Source organism: Manis javanica, chromosome 1, assembly GCF_040802235.1.
Source record: "Manis javanica isolate MJ-LG chromosome 1, MJ_LKY, whole genome shotgun sequence".
In the NCBI taxonomy this organism is placed as follows: Eukaryota; Metazoa; Chordata; class Mammalia; order Pholidota; family Manidae; genus Manis; species Manis javanica.
Genome location: NC_133156.1, coordinates 122,471,210 through 122,486,652, shown reverse-complemented (window position 1 = coordinate 122,486,652; position 15,443 = coordinate 122,471,210). Strand labels below are relative to the sequence as shown.

The window sequence follows — 15,443 nt, the reverse complement described above, 5'->3', positions numbered from 1 at the left end:
ACTGATTTAGAACTAGTTTGGAACAAGTATAGGGCAGGTAGCAATTTGTAAATTACCAGAAACATTTTGTTCATCATGCTGAAGAAAATTGCAAGAGAAAAACCTTTAACTTTTCAAATTTATATGGAAAATTTTTAAGAAAACTGAGAACCGTCCTTTATATTTACCAATTTTCTTTCCTTCAAGCTTTCAAGCTGATCATTAAAGTATACTGACAAGATGAAAAATTTAAGAGACACCCTAATTATGTCATATCTTTTTAAAGTGTGTTTTTTGTTGTTGTGTGAAAATACATCTAACAGAATTTATTGCTTTAATCATTTTAAATATATAGCTCAGTGACAGTAGGTATATTCACATCAGTGTAACTATCATGATTATCCATCCCAAGAACTTTCTCATCATCCCTAACTGAACCTCTGTACCCATTAAACACTAATGCCTCATCCCACTCTCCTCCAGCAACTGGTAATCTCTGTTTCATAGACCAGAAGGTCTATGGATCTGACTATTCAAGGCATCTCATGTAAGAGGAATCACATATTTGTCTTTTTGTGTGAGACCTATTTCACTGAGCATAGTAAGTTCATCTATATTATAGCATGTGTCAGAATTGCATTGCTTTTTAAAGCTGCATAATATTCCATTGTACGTATATGACACGCTTTGGGCCTTTCTATAGGTCAGCTTTTCCTCACTTGCCTCCTCCTCCTTTCTTCACTTTCATTCGACTCTGATTTCTAACACCTACCTTCCTGCCTCCCCACACATTTCCCTTCCTCCACTCTTCCCATTTGTTCTCCCCCCCTCCCTTTTATACTCATCTTCTCTGCATGCTTAATATTAGGATTATTATACATTATAAATACTCTTTCTATGAGATGAAACTCAAGTTTATCTCATCTTAATTATTTTAACCCATTTTAGATAATTTACTATGATAGCCCTTATATCATAAACTTCTTAGATAGATGGAGATGGAAGTATAGTCCCAGCTCTTTGCACTACCAACTTTGTGTCAGGATACTTCTCTCTGGTTTCAGGCTGCTACCATGTAAAATCAGTTGGACTAAGAGGTCTTTGAAGCCCTAGCAGTCAGTGATTTAAGAATATTAATCACTTGGATAAACTTTTTGGGGGAAAAAATATTGATTTATTTAATAAACATTAATAGCCTCCTGGGAGCAAGGTAATGGACCAAAACAATATTGTGAGTTTAAGTCTTAAAATGTGAGAAATGTTCATAAACATAGAAAATGATTTGGCACACCAATTATAGTGTTTTTTGAAGATTTATCTTCTGTATCTTTATATTTTTTTCTCACCTTTAAATTTGTAGCTAGACTTGTTTTCTCTAAGTCCCTCTAAACCTACTTTGCTTCATCCCACTATCAAAAGAATCACTTGTACTAATTAATTTCATCTTATTTAATGTTCAAAAAGAAAAATGGCAACTAACACCAAAACTTTAATCCATGCTTGAGAATGGAACTCCTAATAACAAAGTTGGTCTTGTTGAGTAATCATAATGTCATAATCTGCAGCGGCTGGAATGTGTCTTACCCATGCTCAGCTTATAAAAACACACATACATAAAGAGCTCATTTCTCTGACTAAAGTTTAACATAGTCAACCCTAGATCAAAAGGGTCCATTTCCAACATTTGAAGACTCTGCTTACTTTTTTTTAGCTCTAGATGGCAACATTCCTCCTTGTTATAAATTACCTCCTTTTATCAGAACAAGATAGGATTTGGTCCAATTACTTAAATCAGTTACTATGCAGGTCTGAAGTATGGCTTTTCCATCTACAATGGATTCGTACTCTATAGAGGGATGACCAAATTTTTGAACTGTAGTTTCTGGATGGCTGGTAGTTTCTCTGAATCTGTTAAGGGAAAGGAATTCGCATCCTGTTAGCCTTGGGTCCTTTAGGACCTGAAGCCCATCCTGTGGCATACAGGCCACTTAAAAGGTCTCTTTCTTCTCTCTCCTGTGAATCTGTAGGTCAGGTTCCATCCCCTCAGTTCCAATTTAACCCCTGTCCTCTTTCTGATTCAACTCACAGATGCATGCTTTCTTGATGTTTCTTTAGTTAGTATCAAAAAGTACCTTCAGACTGCCATCCCTTGTTAGAAGCCTAAATGTCTAGATCTTACTCTTAGGGCTTTTTGCTTGTTTATTGCCATCCACAGTGGTTAAGGTATCTGATCACTTAGAAGAAGGAATGGAGCTTCTTACTGAACACAGGTTATTTACTGCATTTTGAACCCTAACCCAGATTTGCCAGCAGACTTCATAAAAAAGCAATTCAGGTATGAAACTTACCTTGCCTAAATGTTAAGATTTCAAGTCAAGTTAATGATTTAATATAGCAGTTGAACCAACACTTTGAACAGAGACCTCAGTTTAAATAAAAAAGTGAATTATACTAATGACTATTAGTTTCTTTCAATTTGTAATTGTGGATACTGCTTATTTGTCAAAACCTAAACCATCTCTCTAAGGCCATATCAGCCCAGTTTCAAAGTGGTACCTTGCTAATTGTTATACTTCATGCAGTATAAGAGATATAAACTGTGAAGTTATTTAAAGTAAAATGAAAACTGCTAGTCCAGTAAGCAGGCCACTTGCTCTGGGATGATGTATTTGCACTGAAACAGCTGCATTTTCTCACCTGTTTCTTTAGAGTCAAATACACCATTTTGGAAGACAGATGTGATTAGCAGTTTATATGGAAATTAAGTGATGATTTCAATAGCAACCCACTTTAAACAACTAACCCACAAATTGAGTTCAAGGGCCAGCCATCACTCAGACCCACTACAGGTCTTAGCTGAGCAACTATTTCATGTCTCCATAAAAGGAAGTGAGCATGGGTTAAAGCCTAGGCTCTGGAATGAAGTTTCTTAGGTGAGGACCTTGGCTTAAAACCCCAGCTGTGAGGTCTTAATGTTACCTATCTTATGAGGCTTTCATAAAGAAATAAGCTAGCACATAAAAAGTGTTTAAAACATTGTTTGACATATGACAAACCCTCCATAAATGTGATTTGTTTATAAGTGGCCTGTTAGCACTGTGGTGTGGTCCAAGTTATAAACCCAGTTTACTGCTCTCAAAGAACTTGTACAAGACAGTTGAGTAGACAACATTGATATGAATGAAATATGGAATTATGGGTAAACCAAAAAAATCTTAGTTTTGAAAGGGATCTTACAGGTTATTGGAACCTATCATCTAGTGTCTCTAATACATGGTCCTCCATAACACAGTCTATCAATAATGGTTAAAATGTATGCTATTGCTGGAGCTTCTAGCTCATATACAGCAGCCCACTGATGTATGTTACATGTGTGCCAAGATCTGGTCCTTCATCCTACAGGGTTAGTCTTCTGTCTTTACCCTAAAGTATTGTACACATTAGAGATTCATCTGTGTGATTACATGTATTGTTAATTCATTCCTTCTCCTACTTAGTAATATTCCAGTGTATGACTATACCACAATTTGCTTATCCATTTTCCTGCTTATTTGGGTTCACGTGTTGCAGCTCATAGGAGTAAAATCAGCTATGAACATTTTTGTGCAAGCTTTCTTTAGACCTGTCATTTTCATTTCTTTTGGGAAGATATCTAAGAATGAAATTGCCAAATCATAGGGTAGGTGTAGATTTCAGTATGTAAAAAAACTGCCAAACTTTTTTCCAAAGTTATCACACCACTTCAGAGCCATGAATAGAATTTTGGGTTGCTCCACATTCTCCCCAATGCATAGTATCATCAGTATTTTCTAAGTTTAGCCACTCTAGGGGATGTGAAATGATATTTCACAGGGTTTTAATTCAAATTTTCCTGATGAATAATTACCTGGTGCACTTTTATATGTGTTTATTGGCCATTTCTATATTCTTTTTTTGAAGTGTCTTCCAGATTATTTGCCAATTTTTAAATCATATTGTTTATATTGACTTCTTTACATATTCTGATTTCAAGTCCTTTTTCAAATCTATGGATCACAAATATTGCCTCTTGGTCTTCTCTTTTATTAATGTTACCTTTTAAAGAACAGATTTTTTTTATGTTGATAGTCTAATTCACCTATTTTTTTGTGGTTAGTACTTTTGTGCCTGTCTAAAAACTGCTTATTCCAGTTTTGTGAAAATATTTTCTGTTTTCTTCTAGAAGCTTTATAGATTTAGCTTTTGTGTTTTGGTCATATTCCATCTCAAATTAACTTTTGTGTAAGGGAGGTAATGAGGTTCATTTATTAAGTAATATGTCTATCTATTTGGTCCAGGATAATTACAGAAAAGACTATCTTTTACCAGTTTGAATTATCTTGGTATCTTTGTCAAAATCAATTGACCATATAAAAAATGGGTCAAATTGTGGCCTCTCTTTTCTTCTCCAATGTTTGATGTTCTATTCCTATGCCAATAATGTGCCATCCTGACTATTATAGTTTGAAATATATAAGTGTAAGTTGTCAACTTTGTTCTTTTTCAAGATTGATTCGACTATTCTGGATTCTTTGCATTGCCTTCTAAATTTTAAATTAGCTTGTCAATTTTAAGAAGTCTGCTGGAATTTTGATTGGGATGGCCTAGACTCTCCAGATTAATTTGGGTAGGACTGACATCTTAATATTGAGCTTTGCAATTCATGTATTTAGTTCAGTCTTCTTTAGTTCCTCTCTGCAATATTTATTTGTTTTAAGTGTACAGGTTTTATGCAAATTTTGAAAAATTAATTCATGTATTTGAGTTTTTCTATTAAAAGAGTACTTTAAGTTTTTCAAATTCCAATTATTCTTTGCTAACATAAACACGATTTATTTTTGTATACTGATTTGTATGCTGTTACCCTATGCCCTTGGTAGACTCATTCATTAGTTTTAATATTTTTTTTTTAGTAGATTCCTGAAGATTCTTCTACACCTACTATCGGTCATCTGTAAATAAACATAGTTTTACCTTTCTCTTTCCAATATATGAATCTTTTTTTTCCTTTTTCTTAACTCAGTACACTGGCTTGGACCTCCAGCCCTATTCCATAATGTTGAATAGAAGGGATTATAGTGAACATCCTTGTTTTCTTCCTACTCTTAGTAGGAAAGTATCAAGTCCTTAATAGATAGAGAAAGTACTATTTATCTGTTGGTTTTTTGTAAGTGTTCTTAATCAGGTTGAGGAAGCTCCCTTCTATTCCAAATCCATTAGAGTGTTTTACATGAGTGAATATTGGATTTTATGGGTTTTTCCCCCCATCTTTCTAGAACAGTGTTATTCATAATATTTCCTTATTATCATTCTAATATCTGTAGGACCTATAATGACACGCTCTATATCATTCCTGATATTGATAATATGTTTGTCTCTTTTTATTGATTAATCTAGTTTCCTAACTAGATTAATTTTATAATTGTTTTCAAAGAAATAAGCTTTTGGGAATCAAGTATGAGCAAATTATTTCCTCCTAGTTTGCTTTTAGGAATAGGAAAAATGAAGATTTTTTTTTTAAGTCCAACTTCAGAAACATAATTAGGGATGGTTTGGGACAGTCACAGTTTAAAAAAAAATTGTGATAGAATACAAATACCATAAAATTTACAATCTTAATCATTTTTAAGTACAATTCAGTAATGTTAACTGTAACATTCAGTAATGTTAACATTCACATTGTGTAATCAATCTCCAAAACTATTTTCATATTGCAAAACTGAAACTCTGTACCATTAAGCAAAAATCCCCATTCTGCTTCCTGTCTTTATGAATGACTATTCTAGGTATCTTATATCAGTGGAATCATACAGTATTTATCTTTTTGTGACTCACTGATTTCGCTTAGCATAATGTTCTCAATCCATGCTGTAGCATGAGTCAGAATTTCCTTTCTTTTTTAAGGCTGAATAATACTCCATTGTATGTATATACCACATGTTGTTTATCTGTTAATTTGTCAATGCACACATGGATTACTTGGCTACTGTGAATAATACTGCTATGAGCACTGGTGTGCAAGCATTTCTTTGAGTCCCTGATTTCACTTCTTTTGGGTATATACCCAGAATTAGAATTGCTGGATCATACAGTAATTCTATTTTTAGGTTTTCAGGAACTGCCACAGCAGATACACAACTTTACATTCTGGCCAACAGTGCAAAAAAAGGTATAATTTCTCCACATTCTTGCCCATACTTGTTTGTTCATTTTTTTACAGCAGCCATCCTAATGAGTGTGAGGAAAATTAACTTTAGGCCATTGACATGTATTTTCCAAATCCTCACATACATGCCACCTATGAAGGAGGCTTATTATGGAATGCATTCCTGTACTGGTGGGAACTTGAACATGAAAACTCTGAGAGAATATGATTATTTTTAAATTGTTTTTATTTGTTTCTACCAAACTGTGCTTTAAATGTCAGTAATGGCTTTGCAGATAGAACAAAACTCTTGAGCCTCTCTGGAGTTCCCTGTTAATGGAAGGAAAACAGAAATCTGTGTAGATCTTCTCCCTTTTATCTTCATTCATTAACTATGTACATTCAAAAGATGTCATGTTGTCTGTGTAGTATCATTACTTTAAAACCAAGAGAAAGAAAAGCGAAATTCAAATCTATTTGGGGAAGCATAAGATGTATTTTTTTGTTACCTTTTCATATAAAAGGTGTTATTTAGTTGTGTATTACTGGATTCCCTTTCTCATGGCTATATTTTCATTCTCCCTACATTTAAATTCTTCAGGTGTTCTAAAGTAAGTACATTTATGAATGCTCACAGAATATATTTAAGGCAAATAGTGCATTCACAAAAATCTATATGTAATTTGTGTTTTGTGCTTTAGATGCAGAGCAAATTTGATGGCACAGAAGACAGGCATGGCTTACCTTTTATTTTTATATTTACTAAGTTCTCAGCTAGATGTAGTGCCTTCTGAACCCTCAAGAAGAATGTGTCTAAAACACAAAGAATCATTAACTTTGTTCTTACTACCAATTTCCTCAGAAAACACATGACAGAAAACAACTTTGGGAGAAAAAAATCTCTGCACTTCCAGTGTCTACCTATTGAGTAAAAATGCACTGAGTAAATAAATGGTTGAGGGCATTAATCCATGTTTCTTGACTTGGAAGTTTCTTGGCTTGTAGGAAAATATCTTAACATTAAGAACAGAACTCATCTAGAAAATCATGACCAGAATGTGATACAATAAAATACATATCTGGCCTTTGTCTCCCATTCCTTGCACAGAAATTCAAAAACTTTTTACTTTCCTGACTGATAGTTGTGTGTCTTTTTTATGTTAATGAGGTGAGCCCTGCTTCAAGAGAGGGGCTGGCTACACTAGAAACACCAAGCAAAGATTTAGAAGTTTGGAACTTCCACCCCTACTCCCTATAGCTTTCTAACCTCCAGGGAGGGAAGAGAGACTAGAGATTGAGTGCAATCATGGCTAGTGATTTAACTAATCATGCCTACATAATGAAATGCCACATAAAAATTTTGGACACTCACCATCCAAAAGACAAACAACAACAGATGTTGGCAAGGTTGTGGAGAAAGGGGAACCCTCCTACACTGTTGGTGGAAATGTAAATTAGTTCAACCATTGTGGAAAGCAGTATGGAGGTTCCTCAAAAAGCTCAAAATAGAAATATCATTTGACCCAGGGATTCCACTCCTAGGAATTTACCCTAAGAATGCAGCAGCCCAGTTTGAAAAAGACATATGCATCCCTATGTTTATCACAGCACTATTTACAGTAGCCAAGAAATGGAAGCAACCTAAGTGTCCATCAGTAGAGGAATGGATAAAGAAGATGTGGTACATATACACAATGGAATATTATTCAGCCATAAGAAGAAAATGAATCCTACCATTTGCAACAACATGGATGGAGCTAGAGGGTATTATGCTCAGTGAAATAAGCCAGGCAGAGAAAGACAAGTACCAAATGATTTCACTCATATGTGGAGTATAAGAATAAAGAAAAACTGAAGGAACAAAACAGCAGCAGAATCACAGAACCCAAGAATGGACTAACAGTTACCAAAGGGAAAGGGGTTGGGGAGGATGGGTGGGAAGGAAGGGATAAGGGGGGCAAGAAAAGAAAGGGGGCATTATGATTAGCATGTATAATGGGGGATGCATGGGGAGGGATGTGCAACACAGAGAAGACAACTAGTCAATCTATAGCATCTTAACTGCACTGATGAAGAGTGACTGTAATGGGGTTTGTGAGGGGGACTTGGTGATGGCAGGAGTCTAGTAAACATAATGTTCCTCGTGTAAATGTAGATTAATGATACCAAAAAAAAAAGAAAGAAATTTAGGACACTGAGCTCAGTGGAGCTTCCTGGTTGGTGAACTTTCTAATGTATTGGAAGAGTGATATACCCCGACTTCACAGGGTTAGAACCCCATGCTCAGGACCCTCCTCGACCTTGCCCTATGTAGCTCTTCATTTGCCTACTCATTTGTGTCCTTTATAGTAAAATGATAGTCAAAAGTATAAAGCTTTCTTGAGTTCTCTTGGTCATTCTAGCAGATTATCAGAGCTGTGGGAGTCTTGTATTTGTAGCTGCCCATGCAGAAGTGCAGGTGGCTTGGAGACACCGGAAATTTGTAGCTGGTGTTTGAAGTGGGGCAGTCTTGTGAGACTGAGCCCTTAACTGTTGGAGTCTTCACTAACTCTTCGTAGTGTCAAAACTGGATTGAATTGTAGAATATCAAGTTGTGTCAGAGAATTGGTGTCAGAATATACAAAGAAATTAAGAAGCCTAGTGCATCTAAGGTATTGGCAGAGAAGCTTCTTTGGTATGGATCAATGAAAAAAATTAAACATCCTAACACCAGGAATTGTAGATTTTATGACACAACTATATATATCAGAAATTTAATTGGCAGTAACCCTTAATAACTATGTAACCTTGGAAAAATCACTTGACTTTGGGGATTCCCAGTTTCCTCATCTTTAAAAATTAGGATAATAATGCCAACCTGTAATAGTTAATTTTATGTGTCAGTTTGGCTGCACCACAGTGCCAGATATTTTGTCAAATATTATTCTGGATGTTTTTGAGAGGGTATTTTTGGATGATATTTACATTTAAATTGGTGGATTCTGAATAAAGCAAGTTGCCCTCCATAATGTTGGTGGGCCTTTCATCCAATCAGCTGAAGCTTTGGCTAGAATAAAAGACTGGCCTGTCACAAGCAAGAGGGACTTCAACTGCAACACTGGTTGGTTCTTTACCTGGATCTCCAGGTGGCCTACATAGTGGAGTTCAGACTTGCCAGCCTCCATAATTGTGTGAGTCAATCCCTTAAAATAAATCTATATTTATCTCTATCTCTACCTGCACACACACACTATTGGTTCTGTTCTCTGGACAACCTTGACTAATACACTGTCTCACCTGGTTATTGTGAGAATTAAATGAAACAATATATTTGGAACCTCTTTGTAAATTTTAAAGCATTATGAATTGTAAGGACAGTTTATTCTGCCTAGTACATGTAAAGTGTACTGAATTTTTTTGAGGCTTTATGGTTTGAAATACCACAGAGGAAGCTATAAGATGGTAACAAGAAGGGATAGGAGCCCACCAGGCTTCCATTCTGAAACGGGTTTGCATCTGTTGCCATGGAGTGGAAGCTCCATCTGGATGGAAGCTGAGGCTTAGTTGGCTTAGTTCAACTTACACATCCAGCATTGGACACTGTGCTTTGCATAGTCATTTGTTCAGATAATTGCTGAAGAACAGATGACTTTTATCTACGTGATCACTCCAAAGTAACTTAAAGATACTCTCAAAGAATAGATGACTTTTAACTAATGATCACTCACTAGTTACTACTAGTGAGTAACTAGGTATAAAATGTTATGTACCTCAGAGTTTTCATGAAGCACTTCCGCATTTAGCATGGAGGGCTAAAAAGTATATATGTGTTGAATCTGGTCGTGCCCTCTGAAGAGTTAAATGTCAGTTCATCATGGTTTATATGCCAAATAAGAGAACTGGAACCTTAGTCTGGCTGGGGGTAGGCCAAGCCCATGAACTCAGAATGCCTCAGTGAATAAATCCACAGCAAGACCTCACTCACCAAAACTAATGGCTTTTCTTCCTTGGACCTTTGCTGGACTTTGCATAATAGCAAGGCGCAAATACAGGTTGGAGGAAAAATCAGGGGCACTGCACTGAATGAATACTTTTAAACTCTAGGACAGTAACTGGAATACTATTTGACATCATAGCAAACACTGCCAAGTGTCCCTTGTTAACCCAGATCTCTAGATGACACTTCTTATAGCAGGCAATGGCTAGTCTGGATTGCAATAGCATGCTTCACAACCTTATGGATAGTGGTTTATGTGGGCAGATATTTTGAGACTCCACTGTGAAAGAATATGGTTGCTCTCAAAACACTGTAGGCAAAAACTGCAGTCTGAGAAAGGAGACCAGACTTCTAGTCTTGCTGGTATTTTAGGAAGTATGTCATCATAATGATATTTCCAGGCTGCTCTGGATATGGCCACGAAAGGAGAGAACATTAAGACAGCCTGCCTTAAATTAAAACAACAATGGGATACTATTTTCCACTTATAAAATTAGGAAAGAATTTTTAAAATAATACCCATTATTACCAAAAACATATCTCTAAACTGCTGCCTGGAGAGTTATTTGGAACAAACAACACACACACTTAAAAACATGCATTCCTTTGACGCCACAATTCTACCTCTAAGAATGTATCTCAAGAAAATAATCTTATCTCTGCAATGATTTATCCATTAGATTTTGTTAAGTGTGGTGTTGTCTGTAGCAATGAAAAGTTAGAAATAAATGAAATGTTTAGCAATACTGCTTAAAGGAATTTTGTTACATAAAGGAATAGTATACAGCTATTAAAAATAAGGTCGTAGAAGAATATATAATGGCATGGAAATTTGTTCATATTCTATTGTTAAGATAAAAAGCAGTTTACAAAACACTATATACAGAATAAGTCTATTTAATTTAAAAATCAAGCATAAGAATAATCATGCCAGTTTATAGAAGGCTAGAAGACTATACATTAAAATGTTAATAACAGCCATCTGTGGGTGATGATTTTTACCGGTGCTTTTACCTTCTCCTTTATGCTGCCCCCTAAGAAATTTTCTATCATAAAATTACATCAGCAATTAGAGGGGGGGAAAGTAGCTTTAAACATTTCAAACAAAATGAGCAGTAAACAAAAAACCTATGATGAATAGATTGTCTACTACTAGGGGAAGAGGCACATTTTTCAGTGCTGTAATTAAACCCTGGCACATTCTAGGACTTTACATTCTAAAGCAGTTAGCTCAAAATAATTTATGTAAGTCCTGATGGTACAGAATGGTTTTAAAAGTTTCCACTATTTTCATTTAACATGAAGTAGTTCTAACCACATTATGCTAATCCTTATACAGCATGAAGCCCAGAACTGATGTAGGCAGTGGTTTGACACATTTACACAAGTGTTAGCACAGAAATGCCACCTTGGAAATGGGAGGTTTCAGCTCTTTAGCCAGCACTCTCCATGCCACTGAAATCTAAAACTGTGTTATTAAAAAATAAGTAAAGGGCTTTGTAGCCTAGATTCATACATAGATCAATCTCAGTTTATTGAGGAGAAGTGAGAAATGTCTGGGGTAAATTCTGAACCTCTGAGGGGTAATGATGTCATCCATGACAGCACCCAGCCTTTTCTACAAGTGTCCTTTGCTGTCCCTGACAAAATGGATTGAAGGGATCATTCTGCTTATCATGCCAACCATCTGCCCCTAATTGATGCAGCTGGCTATGTTGGATTTGACATTTTAGAAAGACCGGTGGTGAAACTGGCTGCCAGGTAGATAGTTTAGTCTGATTGAGTGCCCATCATGTGAAATGTGACACTTTTCCCCATCTGTTCCCAGCTGTTCCTGAACCATAAAAAGGAAAGACCCAAAGATATATTTATTTTGCCCACAAATGAATGAGCCAGAGATCTAGACAAAATTAGGTTTAAACTTTAAGTCCAAACGAGTACCATTAATGGTAGGACAGGGAAATAGTTCCAGGCTATCTTAAAGATACTCTCAGAAAATTCCCCCTATTGCTGATTCAGCCTTGCTCACATGGGTGTTTGAAATTGCACTAAACCTAGCATAGTCTAAAAAAATGACAGTGGCTAGTAAGCATATAAATTTTAGAATGACAACTGCAAGGAATATACCTTCTTGGCAGTCTTCCACAGTCCTCAAAAAACCAATAATGAGTTCGAGCTAATTCACCCTTATGCATCACTCTTATGCCTAATCTCAGAGTTTAAAAATGGAAGATTGCAAAGCATTTCACAGCCAGAGGTATTCCTCAGGTGCTTCCCCAGCCCACCAATTTTCTGGGAATGCAAATGGCCAGAGGGCACAGAACACACAGAACCTTACTGACTCACCTTGCTGTCGCTGGTCCTCCGGAAGCCTCAGATTACAGGTGTGCAAACTGTTCAGCAGGTGGCTGTCGCCTTTTCTTTGTATAGTAGACATGATACTGGCAGTATGACTCTGGCTCCAGAATCACTAGGGCATTTTCTTCCTTTGGCCAGCCACCTAAAACAGTCTTTGCAAGACACCCAGAACCACAAAGCTACATACAGATCCTGTCCTTGCATGTAAAACATTTACTTCCCTAATAAACTTCCAAGTGTTTCTTAATCATGATTCTTAAAATAAATATTTACTGATACAGCTTCTCCTACACATAAAGATGCCAATTCATTTGGGCAGAAACGTAACAATTCTTCTTTCATTTCAAAGCACATTCAAACTTTCCCCCTTTTAGCGTAACACCCTACAGAATCACTATTTCTAACAGATTACAGTTTTGGCAACTTTTGATTCCTTCTGCTGACACGAAATTTAATGCCCCAAGTATTTAGAGAGGATTGCGGGAGTCATACATACGCAAAGAAAAAAAAGTACTGCTGAGTTCCATTAAGCGATTTCTAAGCCTGGTTGAGTTACCCTCTGTGACAGCTGAAAGTGAACAGTTAGTTCTTAAGGGAGCTGGGAGGAGGAGGAGCCGAGCGGGCCGGCCGATTAGCATAAGGAGGCCGGCAAGAAACGGTGTTGGAGCTGCTCTGAATAACAGTGACCGACGCAGGGAGTCTAAAAAGATGCCTGATGTTACAGTAATTATCTTTGACTTCTGCCGCTTTGCTTGTAATTAAAACAAAAGCTCAAGCAGGGGTTTATGCCACTTTGTACATGTGAAACGTAAAGGGTCTAACTGGAACTGGTAATGAGCTCATGGAAATGTACTGCTGCAACTTTCAATTTCTGTAAACACCTTCAAATCTTCAGAAGGGGGCAGTTACAGAGCAGCCTGCCTGCCAAGGCAACTATTTGGAGTTCTGGAAGAAAAATGAATACACAAAACATTATCTTTCGAATGATCTATCTCTGCTCCCCCTTCGATTCTTTATTGCTACTTCTAGATCAGAAGACAAAGCTATTTCTAGTGTTTTCTTGTGCTGAAATAGCACATTTTATTGAAATATTGAAAATAGTTCATATTTCATTAAAATAGTCATTGAAATAAGAGCATATTTCATTGCTGCTTAAAAACAAATCCCAAACACCTTTCGTTTAACCTGGGGGTCTGCTACCTCTGAAGTCCTAGTGAATGCTGGTTGAACCTGCCTCTCACAGCTCTTTGTAGATTCAGAAAGGAGGTGGTGGCCAGGATGAAGGAGAAAGGCAGAGCTGGTTAGTTAGCCTCAAAGTTTGGATCCTGCAGCTTCCTGTGGATATTTGGAAATTGGTGCTAAACCTGACACCTTAACTAGAAGGTTACCTCTCACCAGATTTGGGTGGGTATCCTCACTTTACTTTGAGGCAATTAACAATTCCCCAAGCATACTCTGAGCTGTGGAAACTCTTATGCAATATTTGATAGTGTTTTCATAGTTCCTATGATTTATTAAACATTTTTTTATGATTTTAGTAGTCTTATCTGCTGCAGTTTTAGGTCCCTCACAGTGTTGGAGGTTATAAAAGTGCTTAGCAACTTTGAAAGAGATTCCTGTTATTAAAAGGTAGTATTTATCTCTTGCTTCACAATAGTCATGGTGGAAGGCTGAAGCATTATTCTTCCTGAATGACATAAAGCTATCAATATTCTAATTACATTACAAACATCTCTAAAATGCATATTATTATAGAGGCAAATCAACCCACAGAACCATAAGCCAGCTCCTGAGAGAGATGGATTTTGGAAATGTTTTATAATGAGAAATTTAAAATATGTATATTTAATATAGAAATACATACATAGAAAGAATAGCATAATAAGTCCTATGCACCTTTACTTGGATGCAATCATTAGCAACTCATGGAGAATCTTGTTTCAGATCTGTGTTGCCTCACAACTATTTTCTCCACCATTGGATTTGAAGCATCCCAGATATCACTGCATTCATAAATATTTCAATATGTATTTCTAAAATGCAAGGACTTTGCCACCCTTTTAATAATTAAGCATGATTCCTTGATGGAATTAAATATGCAGGTGGTGTTCTTATTTTCCTGATGTCTCATAATTTAAAAAAAAATTTTACCTTTTGTTCAGACTGGGACTCCAAGGCCCACTCATTGTATTTGGTTGATGTAGCTCTTAAGTCTTCATCATTCTGTAGGTTCCTCTGTGAGAGAAAATGTTGCTTGGGGATTAATATCTACATTTACTCTTACTTGTGTCTTATTTTTTTGAAGAAGCCCTCTAGATGCCCCTATTTTTCTTATTCATGCATGGATGTAAATCTGGGAAGAAAGAGAGGGAAAGGAATGGTCAGCTGACTAATAGGGGCTAAAATATCCAGCTTTCTAGCCCTGGTGCTCCCTTTAGTGTACTATGTAACCTTGAACCACAATGTGTTGATTTGATACATTTATATCTTGCAAGATGATTACCACCATAGCCTTAGCTACCACCTCCAACCGTTACATAGTTACCATTTTCTTTTCGTGGTAAGAACCTTTAGGTTCTATTCTTTTAGCAACATTTAAGTGTATGATACAGTAGTATTAGCTATAATCACATCACTATTCTGTACACTAGCTTACCAAATTTATTAATCTTACAACTAGAAATATATTCTCTTTAACCAATAAACTTTCCATTTCCCCCACCCTTAATCCCTAGTAACCAGTGCTTTGCTCTGTTTCTCTGGGTTTGTGACTTTTTAAGATAAATCTATAAATTTTTTAAGTCCTCTTGTTGAGGCAAACAAGCATATCCTGCTAAAACAGGTCTGGTTTGCTCCCCTGTTTCATTTATTCTGTCTTTCCTGAGATGAAACCAAACCAACAGCCCCTACACCTAGTAGCTGCCAGCATCACAACAAAAGGGAGTCGGGGTGATGCTGGGGAAGGCT

General features: G+C 36.4%; 1 protein-coding gene across 6 annotated transcripts in view; it reads right to left on the bottom strand.

Moving 5' to 3' along the window:
* The window catches only part of RANBP3L (RAN binding protein 3 like), a 48,078-nt gene extending 34,997 nt beyond the window's left edge, over positions 1-13,081 (bottom strand). For 5 of the 6 annotated variants that reach the window (XR_001851679.3, XR_001851680.3, XM_017650492.3 and 2 more), the window contains exons 1-2: positions 12,973-13,081; positions 12,465-12,628 (exon numbers count right to left, since the gene is read on the bottom strand). Coding sequence is in view for 4 of the 6 variants with exons in the window: in XM_017650492.3 (XP_017505981.3) it covers positions 12,465-12,555 (91 nt within the window). In the remaining 2 variants the exon portion in view is untranslated. The other variant, XM_073237052.1, reaches the window with a different exon arrangement.
* Positions 13,082-15,443: the final 2,362 nt, after the last annotated feature.